General features: G+C 42.2%; 5 protein-coding genes across 7 annotated transcripts in view; 3 read left to right on the forward strand and 2 right to left on the reverse strand.

Moving 5' to 3' along the window:
- Positions 1-2686: 2686 nt before the first annotated feature.
- LOC111072154 (5'-3' exoribonuclease 1) lies at positions 2687-8539 on the reverse strand. Of its 3 annotated transcripts, none has more exons than XM_022363833.2 (13): positions 8343-8539; positions 7176-8270; positions 6787-7101; positions 6263-6727; positions 5930-6198; positions 5541-5860; positions 4568-5461; positions 3799-4409; positions 3615-3731; positions 3276-3488; positions 3120-3221; positions 2968-3057; positions 2687-2894 (listed from the first exon to the last, which is right to left on the reverse strand). In XM_022363833.2, exons 1-13 carry the CDS (start codon positions 8415-8417, stop codon positions 2826-2828), a joined length of 4635 nt encoding a protein of 1544 aa, XP_022219525.2. In that variant the 5' UTR covers positions 8418-8539; the 3' UTR covers positions 2687-2825. The 3 variants fall into 3 exon arrangements, with proteins under 3 accessions (XP_022219525.2, XP_022219524.2, XP_022219523.2); XM_022363832.2 differs by having other exon boundaries at positions 3276-3530; XM_022363831.2 differs by having other exon boundaries at positions 3276-3731.
- A 1301-nt stretch (positions 8540-9840) lies between these two features.
- LOC111072161 (protein kish) lies at positions 9841-10420 on the forward strand. Its single transcript, XM_022363844.2, has 3 exons — positions 9841-9951; positions 10011-10120; positions 10180-10420. Exons 1-3 carry the CDS (start codon positions 9949-9951, stop codon positions 10283-10285), a joined length of 219 nt encoding a protein of 72 aa, XP_022219536.1. The 5' UTR covers positions 9841-9948; the 3' UTR covers positions 10286-10420.
- A 292-nt stretch (positions 10421-10712) lies between these two features.
- LOC111072160 (NADH dehydrogenase [ubiquinone] iron-sulfur protein 4, mitochondrial) lies at positions 10713-11644 on the reverse strand. Its single transcript, XM_022363843.2, has 3 exons — positions 11523-11644; positions 11138-11455; positions 10713-11077 (listed from the first exon to the last, which is right to left on the reverse strand). Exons 1-3 carry the CDS (start codon positions 11567-11569, stop codon positions 10897-10899), a joined length of 546 nt encoding a protein of 181 aa, XP_022219535.1. The 5' UTR covers positions 11570-11644; the 3' UTR covers positions 10713-10896.
- Positions 11645-12650: 1006 nt separating this feature from the next.
- LOC111072158 overlaps positions 12651-14623 on the forward strand; it is a 71962-nt gene continuing 69989 nt past the window's right edge. Inside the window, exons 1-2 of the mRNA XM_022363837.2 lie at positions 12651-12745; positions 13153-13345. The gene's annotated coding sequence lies outside the window, so the exon portion shown is untranslated. The remainder of the gene's footprint in view (positions 12746-13152; positions 13346-14623) is intronic.
- LOC111072159 (6-phosphofructo-2-kinase/fructose-2,6-bisphosphatase 1) overlaps positions 13988-14623 on the forward strand; it is a 39823-nt gene continuing 39187 nt past the window's right edge. Inside the window, exon 1 of the mRNA XM_022363840.2 lies at positions 13988-14076. The gene's annotated coding sequence lies outside the window, so the exon portion shown is untranslated. The remainder of the gene's footprint in view (positions 14077-14623) is intronic.

A 14623-nucleotide genomic window follows, 5' to 3' on the forward strand; every position in this document is an offset into this window, starting at 1 on the left:
TTTAGGATATGTTTTTTTTAATATTATTGTAGGGATATTAAAAAAAACATCCTAAATCTAAAAACTGAAGGCCACACAAGGTCAGATGGTCACACATATCTAAAATAGATTTAAAAAAAGTGTTTACTTCGATTTACTACAAAAAATAGCGAGACACACGCGTATGAAAGCCCGCAACATGGGTTAATTTCGACAGGCGCATTGTTCGAAAATCCAAAAAAAATCCCTTTCTGTCGTTGATAGATCTGAAAAATGATCTTAAAGCACGGGTTAGTAGTCGTACTATAAGGAATAGGCTGATTGATGAAAATTTAAAAAGTCATATAGCTCAAAAAATATAACACTACTTTCCAAAAAAAGTTTAGAAACCGAGTAAATTTCGCGAAGGTGCATTTATGCCGTCCAAGTTACAAAAATGTGTTAAATTCATATGAAACTAAGGTAAATGGGCTTATATTTGTTGGGGCACTTCATATAAGGCATTTTAATACTACTTCTCACGACCCAGGTATTCTGTTAAAGCGGGTATGCATGGTGGTGGGCACATAATGTTGTGGGGAACCATTCGGTTATTGGTCCAATACTTTGGATATAGAAAAAAATGTGTGCCTCCGACTATGTAAATATACTCGACAGTATAATTCTGAGTAGGAAATACCATTAAAGTGGTAGTTCGATCAGGATAATGACCCGAATCACTCCTAAATGCTGACCAAGAAATGGTTCCTGGACAAAGAAGTTTCCCTGATGGATTGGCCTGATGGAATATCAGACTTTAATCCTATAGATTACCTTTAGGAGATCTTAATGAAAAGGACTGGTGGCTATAAGACCAAAAATAAGAATGATTTTTGTCAAAATGTTAAGTCCGAATGGTTCTCCATGGATCCATCCATTTATGACGAACTGGTGGAGTCCATAGGCTCTCAGATAGGTCGAAGTCACTAAAAATCGCGGTATCACATCCAAATATATAAGCTAAAAATTAACCGGTTAGTAGGTTAACTTTTTTGAAGATAAAAAACAATTTTTCATAGCTTTAAGTCGGCCGTTTCTATTATTTTTTCCAGGCCCTAAAAATGAAAAAATTTATTTTTGCTACGCTAATTTTTTTAAAGTTATTATTTTGTTATGTTTTGATACATAAGAGAACATAAGATACATATAGACTATTAATCAAAATTATTTAACTTTAAATATACAAATTTTGACTGAAGAAAATTTTAAAAAATGCGAAAAAAAATTGTCGTTTCTATTATTTTTTCCATCACTGTAGGTACATGTGCAATCTTATGACTTATTTAACTTATGCTCTCATACCGTCTATCCTCTTTCGACCTAATGAAGAGTATTCTATCTGTTTCCATACCACACATTGCGTTCTATCTCTCTCTCTCTCTATCTTCCCACCAACAAAGTGCATTTCGGCAGTTACATATTTCTTGGTCCAAATCTGTTATTTGGTAGATAACATACATAGCTCTTTATAATTTTGAATTTTTTGGTTCTCTGGTATCTTCAAAATTGTAGTCTCTGAGAGATAAGTAACAAACCAGACGGACCGACAGGCAGACAAGGCTATATTGACTCGGATCAATAGCCGAATCAAAAGCTGATAAAGAATATAGGTGAATTAAATTGATTAATCAATCAATCCCTTATTCTCATTGCTTTTATGATGTGTGCTTCTTTGAGCCTCGAAAAATTAGGTTCTTTTCGTGATTATTTTAAAGTGAACTGTTCTCACTAGAAAGTATGAGTTATAATAAAATTTTGAAAAAATAAGTCTTGACTTTGAAGAAAAATCTTGTCCGATTATGCGATTGAGATATTGTACATACATCTACATAAATCTAATATACCCGGATAATCTTTAAGTACCGGGTATAAAAATTAATTCTATGCTAATAATTAAGTTTTTCAATGTATAACTAACGAGAAGGAACGCGTGAGTTGCTTCTGGGGACGCGACTCTACTTTTATACTCGTACTCAGTCAGTATATAAATTTATGAGCTTATGATTTATGTAGAATTTTCGAAAATTTTAAATTTGTTTGCTACATCTGTTATATACATCTATTACTACAATTAAGATGTAGATTATACATGTACCATTTAGATCTAAATCTTCTCCGCTAGCAGAGTGTGCGAGCGAGAAAGAGAATGAATGGTGGGTCTCTTGCTGGAGGAGGTGGGGGAAGCAACTGAAAATTAATGTCTGCATTCTGGCAATAATTTGATCCGATCTGATTCAGATTCGGCAATCGGTCATATCGGCAATCTCTACGATACTGTGTTTTTCGTTTTATCGTATCTTTAAAATTGTGCCTGCCATAGATTTTCGTCCTTTACGGGGCCGGGCCAAATTTTGAAATACACTTGTAGCAGTGTGATATCACATGAGTCTGGAAACCAAATTTGGTTGCTCTAGCTCTTTTAGTCTTTGAGATCTAGGCGTTCATCAAGACGGACAGACAGACATGGCTATATCGACTCGGCTATTGATGCTGATCAAGAATATATATACTTTATGGGGTCGTTTCCTTCTCTGCGTTGCACACATCCACTTTTACCACAAATACAATATACCCCTTAACACTTTTTGAATACGGGTATAAAAAGGCGATGCATAAAAGCTCTTCTGGACAGACAAAGATTATCTGAAGAGAAATTTTTGAAATAATGTAGGGTTGAGGTTCTTTATAAGCGACGTAAGATGATAACGAAATGTATAAGTGGCTATATACACATAATAATATAAAGATAATGAATTTCAATGAGCTGTCTGTGATTCTTAAGTCTCCTTTGTCTTCCTATTTTGAGTTCAATGAATAATATAATCCAAATCGAATTTTGCGCCAATGCGAGGCACTCGTTGTTTCCTCATCTTTAACTACACAAAAAAGAAAGAGACACATAGAGAAAGGTTGAGTGAGCGAAACAGCGTTTTATGGGATTCCACCTACTTGGGCTGCAGTGGATTCTGCACCAGCACCAGGATCTTCACCGACCTTCGCAGCTAAGATGGTACTACATTTAGCTTGTGATGTCGACGGCTGGAAAAATAGAGGTATCACATTATTAAGAGATATAGTCCGTGGATTGCTTTGGTTCTTACTTCAGTGTTCAGTATTTGCTTAAGTGTAGAAGTCCCTTCGTTTGGTACTGCTTCCCGATGACTAGCTCGGGAGTTTACATCTCCTGCCGATGTCAACGACGGCTACGAAACAACATGAAACATTGAATTACTTGAAAATTTGTTGAATTAACTCACCATTTCCGCATCTATTTGAACAATTCGTTGAGGGCGCTGCGATATCTTGGGACGATATGCTTGTGTGGGCACAAAGTCCTGAATGGATGAATAACGAGGTCTGGTGCTGATATCCTGCAGTTGTTGGGGATGTTGTGTCTGATACTGTTTTTGCTCAAGTGTTGTCCGAGGGTTGCTGTAGACTTCATGCCCCAGCGTGTTATTATAACATGGCTGATTTCCATTGTAAGTCAATTGATAAATATGGGGGGGCATCTTTTGTGAATGCCACTGTTGTATTTGTTGCTGGTGATTAGGCTGCTGCCGTGGGAGACACGCAGCTTTCTGATGAAGACTTACCTCTGGTGGCTGCATAGATCTAAACCACTGTTGGGTCTGAATGCGGTTGGCTTGTTGTGCTTGCTGTTTTTGCTGCTGAGCCTCCTTCTGCCAAAAGAGCGGAGGCTGTGGCAGTTTCTGGGTCAAAATTACGGGGTTGAAATTGAAAAAAAATTAATCCACACACATTTGACATTTGACTCACAGGCATTTGTCCAGAAAGTGGTTGCTGAAGTATTTGCGATTTAGATATCAGCGGCTGCTGCTGCTGCTGCGAGGAAATACGAGTTACATGGCCAAGTGGCTGCTGCAACGTGTCCTGCTCTTTATTCAAGCCCAGCAGCGACATGAGAGCCAGAGTCTGTTCTTGTGGCGTCGCAATCGCTGGCGATATGTTGGTTGGTTTTGGGTCTGCGCAAACACTGCCTCCCTGAAGTCGCGTAGAACTTTGGCCGCAACTTTCCTTTGCAACCTCCGTTTGCGACTTAGTTGGCAAGGTAGAACGACCCCGATTGGTAGTATAACATTTGGACAGATGCTGGTTAGATCTAAGCGGGAGATCGGACTGCGGCTTGACAAACTCATCGGCTATCTGTGTTTTCATCGTAATTTGATTCCAGTTCGACCCTGCTGCCGTAACGTACCGGCTGCTAGTTGCCGGAGGCTTCTGCTGCTCCTTTTTTGTCTGCTGCTGTTTTTGTGGCTGCCAATTCTGCTGTTCTCGCTTCTCTATGCGTGGGGAATTCGTTTGGTTGGAAAGATAACTTTGGCGTCTTTTCTCAAACTGCAGGCCGGACTGCTGATTCTGTCCATTTTCTAAGCGAGAGAATTTTGGAGATTAGCAGACATCGATTTCTGTAGGTAAGTAGTGAAACAGGTGGGATAAGGTACCTGTTTTTGGCTATGGCTGTGGCTATCGAAATTGACTTCTGTGTAAGAGGTTTGGTGTGCCTGAGCATGCCCCTACTACTCACCATTTGAACAAATTACTACGAGAGCATTTTCTGGTATCTTGTAAACACGCTCCTCTGCTATGCCGTGGATGTCGTTGCAGTTGGGAACGCACTTGTCGAAGAGCACCTCGCAGAAGGTGTCGATGGCATGAACACACTCTAGCCGAACAGGATTGGGGTCACTGACAGGGTGTACGCCAATGATAGTGCCCTTGATGCCGACCGGAACCATGTAGATGGTTCGGACGATTATGACGCGATCGAACAGGCGCGCTGGACGACGGGACTTATACACTTCGGGCAGTGTGACATTTGGTTTAATGAGGAGGTGTGGCTTCACCTGCAGCTTTACATCTTTCACGGGCATCGATCGCAGCTCCTCGGCGGCGCCAATCAGCAGTTCCACGGTCTCCTTACAAACTGTCTTGGAGCCGCAGGCAATGCGGTCCACCTTCATGTGCTGTTGCTGACGGACCCAATTAGCCAGATCCTCAATATTGTGTTGGCCCATGGCATCCGGGTAAATATCCTGTTCAAAAAAGTACTCGTTCCTGTCGTTGCTGACGCCGAAGTAGCTGACCACCTCAGGGAAGCGTTCACAGTATCTTTGCATGAGCTCGAGAGCTAGGCTAGAGTAGAACCACTGGTTGTTTGAGCGACGGCAGTAACCGACCCGCTCCTCGTTTTGTCGGGGATACTTCAGCTGCAGCCCGATATTGTGTTTGGCTACGTTTTCCATCTTTTCGCGCCGTGGTCCGAGCACCACCCAGAAGGTGCCAGTCAGACGACCCAGGGCTCTGCCATTGATGTTCAGCTGGCGGCAGACGTCGAAGGTGTTCATATAGTCCTTGTCGCGTTCCTCCTGCTCCAGTCGGGCCTCCTCCAGGTTCGGCTCGGGATGAACCCGTATATTGACTAAAAAAATACCCAGTTTATATCAAAGCTTGTTGAAACAAATATCAGAAAGCTGCCACAATTTCTACACAACGCTTACCCTGGATGCGTCCGCAGCTATAGACGAGCAGTGGGTCCAGCACAGTTCCCTCGCTACCATGATAAGGACTGCCGATGAAAAATACTAAGCAGCCGGAAGGGAAAAGTTGCTCTATTTTGGAGAATTGCTGGCGCATGTTCTTTTGCACAGACAGCTCACCAACCACGCCCTGAGCAGGGTATTCAGTAATACTGCTGCTCCAAGCATCCTTCATATGTACGGTGCCCTTGGCGCCAAAATCGACGGAACTACCGGCGTAGGTACGCACATATACGAGAACATCGTAGTTGTCGAACTGAATGCCCATGCGCGTACTAAAGCTGTATATAATAGAGTGAATGGCATAGGCATTAGAATCTGACAGCACAGATAAAAAGGCAGCACTCAACTGTTCTTTCAGCGTCTTGCACTCCATATCAAAGCGTCGCGACTCGTTGGAGGACTTTCCCTCCTTGTCGATACACTGACTTCGTGTGGCTACCTTCACAACCTTGGCCATTATTAGATGGGGCCATCCAATGTGCACGACCTGTTCCAAATACCGTGCAGCTATTGCCTCCAAAGAATCATCTATCGCTTGCTTTCGTGGCATCAGCACCATGTTCTGGTTGCGGCTGACTTGCTCGAAGACTTTAACCCGACCGTGCCGCAATTCAAACTAACGAAATAAGATGCACAAATAAGATACCGCGCTTGAATACTAAAATAATACACAAACTCACATTGAAGGCCAGATGCTTCATAGTAGGAAAGCCGGGGAAGAAGACGTGACGAGCCGCATTCGGCATTTCAACACAAACGCTATGGGAGAGATTCAGAGCAATCTCTTCTGCCCACCGGGCCACTTCAGTACAGTTGACGTGCTGCAGAGCCTTCAGCGGTGGCAGGGCTGCCATCGAACCCACATCGTGGGGACTGTAGTCGTACTGGTACATCGGTCCGTGCCTATTTCGAGCTCTCTCCACGGGCGATAGCTGAGCTTCGCACGGCAGCATTGCGCTGAGTAGTAGGCTTTCGTCTATGAACGGTATGAGAACGACGGCCTCCCAGTCGTGCTTCTTGCCATTTAGATCGCTCTTAAATTCCGTGGGGTAAAATTCCGCCAACGGGCTGGTCGGGTTCAGCATAAGGTCGTGATAGGCAGCGGGAAGAAGCTTAAAACTGGCTGCCGGCAAAACAGCGAGCAACTGAAATGGAAAGCTTATATGAGAATTTTGGACTACAAGTAGAGGGGAGCAGCATATACCTGTTCGAAGGGAAGAAATGGCGTCCCTAGCTGAAACTTTATCTGAACAGTCTCGATATTACTCAGGTCACTGATGAAAGGGGCGTAGTGGAAGGGATAGTACCAGTCCCACGATTGCACGCCCCGATAATAATAATCCAGAATCCACTGCAGCGCCGTTACATAGTGGTGCCCCAACTCTTCGATCAGCTGATTCTGTCCCCGCGAGTTAAGATTGAACTTGTTACGGTAATAGTTACGCTTGTAGTTTTGGAACTCTTTTATCACTCCACCTTCTTCGTCGCTTAAATCCTCGTCACTGTCGTCCTTGTAGAGCTACATCAGAGTCGGAATAAACGATGAATAGAGAGACTACTTTTGATAGAAGATTCAGGGAAGAACGGTCTAACCTTTATGCTGTCATCGATCAGGGCTTCCAGGTCAGAATCGTAGTTTTTGGAGGAGGATATCTCTCGAATGTCTATGTCGAAGGCCTCTGTATTGGAATTCGTGTACTTTAGCTCATCGGCGTGCTCTTTGTACTGATCCAACTCTACCTCGCTGAGAGCCGTCATGAAGGTCTGCAGTCGCTGCAGATTGAGTTTTCCGTGCTCGTTGATGTTGCCACCAAGGGAATGGTAAATGCGTATATAGGTCTTGTACAACAGCGGCAGGGCATTGGAGGAGATATGCAGGCAGGGCAGATGGGGAATGAAATCGTTGCCGACCATGAAGCCCATTAGGACCCAGTCATCGATTAGCTGGGCCACATCTAGTTTCTGTTGAGCGGTGGTCAGCTCGTGGAACTCCAGTTCGAGATACTCCCGAAGCAATCCGAGATGCAGGAGAAAGAAGCGCGTCTCCTCTACGGAAGCACGTTTAACATTGCGCCCAAACTTGACCTCCTCGCGTAGAACCACAAAGTGCAGCTCGTGCGTGCACAAACCCAGAATGATAAGATCCGCGTCCAGGCCATACAAACAGTGCCTGGTGTTGGGGTCAAAGTTGGGTTGGGCCTTCATATAGCGAATGTAGTCCATAATCTTGTGTTCACCCTCGCCGGGCGTCTCCTGTCCACTGAGAATCACAGAGCACTTCTGCCAGAGTGGATCTGTGGAGATCTTTGTCTTGAGGAAGCACCGGAGACCCTGTTGCAGCCGCTCCATGAAATCAGTACCTGGCGTGATACAGTTGCTATCAAAGCGCTCGTGCTCCCGACGGTCGCCTCTTTGAAGCGCTTTGGCCTCCAGCAACTCAGCCTCACGAGCAGAGCGGAAGCGGCGACTTCTTTGCTGATTCATTTTCGCCCGCGGTGCAACGCCATCCACAGCCAGGAAGAAGAGTTTCTGAGGTTTAATCAGGTAGAATAGCTTATCCACATAGTTAAATATCTCCTGAAATATCTGCTGCTCCTCCATGTGAAAGTGTATGTTGTTGTCATCCGGATGAGAGCAGTTGTGGACAATGCCATTCATGTCCAGGTAAAGGTTGTCAAATTCAGGAATCTGTAAGCATGAAAAGGATAGGAAACAGCTGATGACGTGTTTGGGGGGAGATAACATTGACCAACAACTTACGCTGTGCTCCCGCGCCAATTCGCTCAGGCACGGATACCTTTCGCTAATATATCGGAAAAACTTCGGAACACCCATGTCAGCTTAAGTGTACAATTTTTATTAAAAAAATCTCAATCAGTTTACAAATATTACTATGCGAATTTGTCCTTTGCTCACGTCACTGTCAATTTTGCAAGAGTAGAAAGGAGCACACATTCCATCCAGGTGTAGCAAATATATCAGTAAAAATATCGATAGATATGTATACAAATCGATATTTGTACTATTTCACGATGATCGTATTGCACTACCCTTGATGTTAAAGCACTCACTATACAGTATATAGATGTTCCAGTTCATAAAACGAAAGTGACACAGCTGAGGTTTCAGTGTACGGTCCCAGGTCTTCGGCTCTGGGACCGACGGCGTTCAGCTCTGGGATCGACCGCGTTCGGCTAATGAATTGACACGAGCCGACTGACAGCAAGCATGCATGTGTGTACGTGTAACACTCAAAAATATATGATTGTATGCATAGAATAATTTTTAGCTGCCGAAAACGATTATTCATGAGATTTCAGGTTACGTTAATGTGTGCGTGCCATGTATTCTCACATACTGTGCTTGTGTGGGTTCTACAATTTTTGGCCGCTTGTACAGCAGACAAAACGGAACATTGTATTGGTGCCAAACACTGTGATACACGTGTACGTGAGCAGCAGGGCAGTAGCAGCGCCTTTTCCTATGCGCAAAAGATAGGGCCGTGCCGAGCCCTGTTTTAAAGCCGTGCGTCTGAGTACTAAGACGCACTAAAATTTTCGTCGACCGAAATCAGGGATGATATTCGTATGAAACCGATAAGAAATCATCCCTGGTTTTTGTTAGACCGAAAATTTCGCAGCAGGCGTTTCGCAGACCGGTACCAGTTCCGAAATAGGCCATTCGATACATACTAGAAGAGCAACCGATGGTATTTTCCCATCTCGAGCGGAAAATATAAATATTCTATCTTTCGTCTTCAAAAAGGCACACACACACGTACACACACACATTAAATATGGAAGGAAATCCAGCTACAAAAGTGCGATAATGAAGACAAATTAAATTTAATTAATGCAGTCGAATGAAAACATATATGGATATTATAATTTATTAATTTTATACCCGGGTTTCATATTATTTATTTAAAAGGAGATAGAAACCAGGTTGAAACCATATCTGTCCTTCAGGATCGGATTTATCCAATATTGCAGTGTGCATTAGCGTCCTACAGCTCCACAGAGCACACAAATAAGACATTTCTGCTTGCTCTAATACAAAATTTGAAATTTTAACAGATTTCTGTTTGTAAAAAAAAAAACGCAGATTGACCACTTTGATCACACTGGGCACCGAGCGGAATATATAGCAATTTCGGTCGACGGAAAATTTAGCGCGTCTGAGTACTAGGCTTGAGGCTCGACTTAACACCATAGTTCCAATAAAATATGCTGTTCCTCATTTCGACCCATCTCTTTTGTATCGATCAAGAACTAGTTCACAAGAACATGTATGTGGCACGTCATTAGCGTTAACTATTGTCAATCATAGCAACCAGCACAGCCCATAATCAATTTGTCAAGCAACAATGGTATGGAAACCGTGGTCCTGCGTAAAGAACAGTAATCACTAAATCTTTCTCTTCACCAGAGTGCCCTGTTCAATTTCCACAGCTTGCTTTCCGTTATCCTGCTTCTGATCTGTACCTGTGCGTATTTGCGGTCTATGTTCCCCAGCATCATCGACCGGAAAAAGACTGGGTAGGACAGGACCCATTAAACACCATCCTTCCGTTCTAATACATATATCTTCATTGCAGCCTACTTGGCACGTTTTGGAAGCTTGCGCGTATTGGTGAGCGTAAGTCGCCCTGGGTCGGTGCCGCTTGCCTGTTGATGGCGTTCACTGTTCTCTTTTGGAGTTAACTTTAAGTTTCAGTAATGTCACTGGACATATTCATGGCTTACAAGCAACAGCCAAATCTGAATCGTATACATTTGTAAATATGGATGTACTTGAGTACTTTCCCACATATTTAACATAAATGTAAGAATTGTAAATATATGTATGTACATATGTACATGCATTGTTTTGCACTGCCCTTGATGTTAAAGCACCACTGGAATTCGATGTAAGCGGACGGTGATTACGATCAATGATTATATGAACTATAATAGTATCTACGGACATTAGCAGTTTCGTTCAAGAGAAGAATACGGTTAGGGATCATACGCATACAGGGGACTTCCCTACCCTGCGTTCACCTTTCACTGCGAGTCGTGACCCACCAGGAGCAAAAGAAACAAACCCGGCATCGCAAAAGCAAGCCCCAACTAAATGAAGAGCATTCAGTTCGTTCAGCTACATTTTGCTTTGTTAAATTCTATTGGAGACGATGCACATTTCCATTTCAAGCTCAACTTTGCAACTCATACATTGAAACGTTCATCGGGACATAAAGAATCTCAAGGCGTGGTTTTTTTTTTGCTCGTGCATTTAAACTTTGATAGTTCACCGAGTGATTAAACTGCCCAATCTACTTGGTAGAGACACGCGTTCGCTTGTTCCAGGAAAAGTTGACCCCGTAGTTCTTGACGCGCTCCTTCTTGGACTTCTCTTCGCCGTCGATATACCAACGCCAGCCGTTGCGTTCACAATAGGTGATGGCTTCGTCTTTGCTTCCGAACTCCACATTTAAATTGGACAACGGGTCGCCACTGTGAAATACGCAAGGTTAATGTGTACTAGGCCATTAACAGTCTTATCGCTATACTTACGAAGAGGCCCAGCCCATTAGAGGGTTTTCCCATCGCTCTCGATTGTCGAACTCAATCTGCCAATTGTTAATGTTGTCGGTGCCGCTTTGCATTGCATTTTTAGGTGGTATGTGAATGCGCACACGACGATCCTTAAGCTGCTCTGCAGGCACTCCGGAAATGGGACTAAGATTTACGGCAGTGGGCACGGTGATCGTTCCGCTCAATTTGTTACGCTGTTCCAACTCCTCGGGACGGGCCAAGGCCGTTTTTATATCGAGTGGAGCGGTATCTTTGGTCGACGCGCAGCGGGAAGTTGCGATTTTCTTGGCGTTTAATCTACAGCACCATCCAAAAACGAATTTAATGGCTAACATATCTAAGATGTGAGAGGTCAGACACTTACAACTGAAAGGACGTAGTCCTGCACATGACTCTGCGTAGGAGCGACATTTTCGCAAGTAGAATTACGTAAAATTTGGAACACAAATCAATCGGTTTTGTTTAGTGTTGGGTCGTTCATGAACGAACGAACAAAAAAGAACTATGAACTTCAGTGAACGAACCAAATAAGTTCCCCTAAATCGTTCTATTTTTTTTTTTCATAATCGGAAATTATATTCCTAGGTATTGATATTCCGTTTAGTATTACTAGCTAGCTAGGACCCTCAGCACTAAAAACATTGATTTATCTGATAAATCAATAAATTTTCAACTAGATTGACTAATTTTAAGCAATTTTATTTAATTGAATTTTTGTTAAAATATTGTTTAAATAAAATATCCAAATATATTGCTACATGGCAACTACACATTTTACTACATGGCAACTACTATATAGACACCAATGGCCGTAAAGCCGAGTACTCAGTACCGAAAAAACTGCTCATCAGCCAAATCAGGGCATTCGTATGAAACCAATACATAAAAAAGATCGGTAGATATTAGAAAAGTATCCGATGGCATTTGCTTGTTTTTTTTTGTTATGTTTAGACCCACCTCGAAAATTATATCAATTTGATATATTTTGCCAGCAAACACGAAGCAAACATTGCAATAAGAGTACAAAAAACCAAATGAAATATTTTAATAATGAAAACAAATAGAATCTAATTAATGCAGTATTATATGAATGACAATTATATGGATATTATAATTTATTATTTTTATTAATTTTCATGAATATAAAACAAATATTGTTTTCAAAACTTTTTTTCTTCACGGTGTCCGGCACGAGTGGCGTCGTCATCTGCTGATGCTGATAGTCAGACACATTACCTTGCCAATAAAATATTGGGGAGCCCAGGATATGCCTGGGGAAGAGCGGCCCCAGCTGAAGAATTGCATTTTATTCACTTTAAACAAAACCAAGCAGCTGTCTGAGCAGTGTAACCGTACGGAATGCACTGCACACCCCTGGTCACACCACTGGCCATACTAGGCTATATGAGTACTAGGCTGAACTGAGTACTATCTTTAAGGACTGAAAATATGTCAATCGGTATATTTTTTTTCGATAGCTCGATGATAACACTGCCACACGTCGTTCTTCAAAGCAAAACGGCTCACCCCCACGCCTCTTTTTAGTTTATAAATACTAAATACAATTTCGTTGCTACATTGCCTACTGTGAATAAACATCAAAATCGTTCGTTTTGCTGTCTTGACTGTGTACTATGCGTGCCATGCACTGCATACAGCTCTGCGTTTGACTTGTAATTGATAGTGCGAGAGAGAAAGAGCACCATTGAATGGATGCCTGCAGAGTGGAAGACCAAAAAATCGTCTTTTTTAAAGTCCGGAGTAGCACTACTTCTACATAGACTCTTTTTTGCTTCACCCAGCCTATTGTGTGCCTGTCTGTGGTGGCAATTGTATTAATTCTACAGTGTCTACATAAATTAAAAGTTCACATTGCAAATATACTTTTATAAAATATTTGAATACCATTTCTTGTTTTGTACATTTGTGTGCACGTATTCGCACATACATGCATATCACGAAATACAGAAATGTACCTATTCTTTTTTGTGTAGTGTATGTGTGTTGTTACCAAAGCGCGCTGCGTTTTTTGTCCGAGTTCTTAGCCGCTCGTCTTTTTGTGTACATATATATATGTCTGTGAGAAAAACGCATCCCCAAAAATAAAAATAAAAACCCAGAAAAGCACCTTGCAGTTACTCCACTATCATGCTGAAGCTTACTCTCAGTTGCTGCCATTGTAAAGAGGTAAGTTCAAAAAAAGCTCCAATAATACGTGTTCAAAAGACATAAAAATGCATAAAGATATACATATGTATATGTATTTACATACGTATTTGTGTGTATTACCGTCGGTCTCGCGACGCCGAAAGAGCCTGCTGTCAAAAGAGAACTGAATAAATACGTACATGTACGCTCACATACGAAGCGCTGCAGCCAAGAGAACATTTCGGCTAGCGTCGGCTAAACTTAAAATGAAATGCAAAAGTGATTGTTTATGAGAAAAATAAATAAATTGAAAAATATAGAGTACACATTTATTTTTCGAGCTGTTATTGATATGCTTGGAGCAAGATGAATTTAGTAATAAGGTGAAGTCGTCCGCTGTGGTCCATTTTTTCAACTCGCTCTCTCGGCTCTTAGAGAGACAAGTGCTAGAAAGAGATAGCAGTCTTTGTTTGTTGTTGTTTGTATCTGCTAAAGACGTCACCTTATAAGTAAATTCACCTTGCGTCACTGCTACTGCTACTGCTCTCGCTCGCTATCTTTCTTCTTTCTCGGCCCCGACGTTGGGAGAGACGTTTTTCCAACAGACGCGAAAGATATGTTGGAAGACCATCGACTATTAGCAATTTAGTGGAAAATTAGTCGAATACAATCCAAAGCACATAATCGGCATACAAAAAATAAAATAAATATCAGATCAAATATTGAAAGGATTGTTCGTTCATGTGAAACAAAAGCAAAACGATGGGAAGGTGAGCTGCATTTTACGTTCGTCGTTTCTCTGACATGCGCATCCCCACACACATGCAAACACTGCAACACACAAACGGCCGCAAAGAGGAACCACTCCGAACACAAGGAAAAGAGTTTGGGCAGGCGCTTTTTTTTTTGTTTTCACTACTTGTTCTTTACTCTGCTTTCTGCTAACGGTGCGTGAATTTAGTGAATACGAGTTAAATTTTTTCTTTCGTCGCGGGCTAAATGCCATACCGACGAAATATACATTTTCTTTCATCGGTTTTCGTATATAGTATTTTTGATTTTATAAGTTTCAAAAAACGAGCTGAGCATATAACTATTGGAGCGAAAATTTACGCAATATTTTGAAATTTCACATTTTTTCTAGTTCGTGCTCGATCTCTCGAGCTCACTCAACACACACGAACACACACACACGCACGCGAATACAGACATCGAGAGCATGATGCAACTATATAAGTTGGTCCCATCAGTTGGGTGGAGGACGATAAACATATTCAGTCCACTCTCTCGGCTCTCAGAGAGCCATGCGCTAGAAAG

Source organism: Drosophila obscura, unplaced genomic scaffold, assembly GCF_018151105.1.
Source record: "Drosophila obscura isolate BZ-5 IFL unplaced genomic scaffold, ASM1815110v1 contig_188, whole genome shotgun sequence".
Classification (NCBI taxonomy): Eukaryota; Metazoa; Arthropoda; class Insecta; order Diptera; family Drosophilidae; genus Drosophila; species Drosophila obscura.

Excerpts from the sequence above, each read along its gene's own strand:
- LOC111072161 (XM_022363844.2), top strand. Across the intron at positions 10,121-10,179 it reads ATCGACCGGAAAAAGACTGG|CCTACTTGGCACGTTTTGGA; the intron begins GTAGGACAGGAC and ends TCTTCATTGCAG.
- LOC111072154 (XM_022363831.2), bottom strand. The coding sequence starts at position 8,417 with ATGGGTGTTCCGAAGTTTTTCCGATATATTAGCGAAAGGTATCCGTGC. Across the intron at positions 8,271-8,342 it reads AATTGGCGCGGGAGCACAGC|ATTCCTGAATTTGACAACCT; the intron begins GTAAGTTGTTGG and ends TCATGCTTACAG. Across the intron at positions 4,410-4,567 it reads CGTAGTAATTTGTTCAAATG|AAAATGGACAGAATCAGCAG; the intron begins GTGAGTAGTAGG and ends TCTCTCGCTTAG.
- LOC111072160 (XM_022363843.2), bottom strand. The coding sequence starts at position 11,569 with ATGTCGCTCCTACGCAGAGTCATGTGCAGGACTACGTCCTTTCAGTT. Across the intron at positions 11,456-11,522 it reads AGGACTACGTCCTTTCAGTT|ATTAAACGCCAAGAAAATCG; the intron begins GTAAGTGTCTGA and ends ATGGTGCTGTAG. Across the intron at positions 11,078-11,137 it reads CTAATGGGCTGGGCCTCTTC|TGGCGACCCGTTGTCCAATT; the intron begins GTAAGTATAGCG and ends CGTATTTCACAG.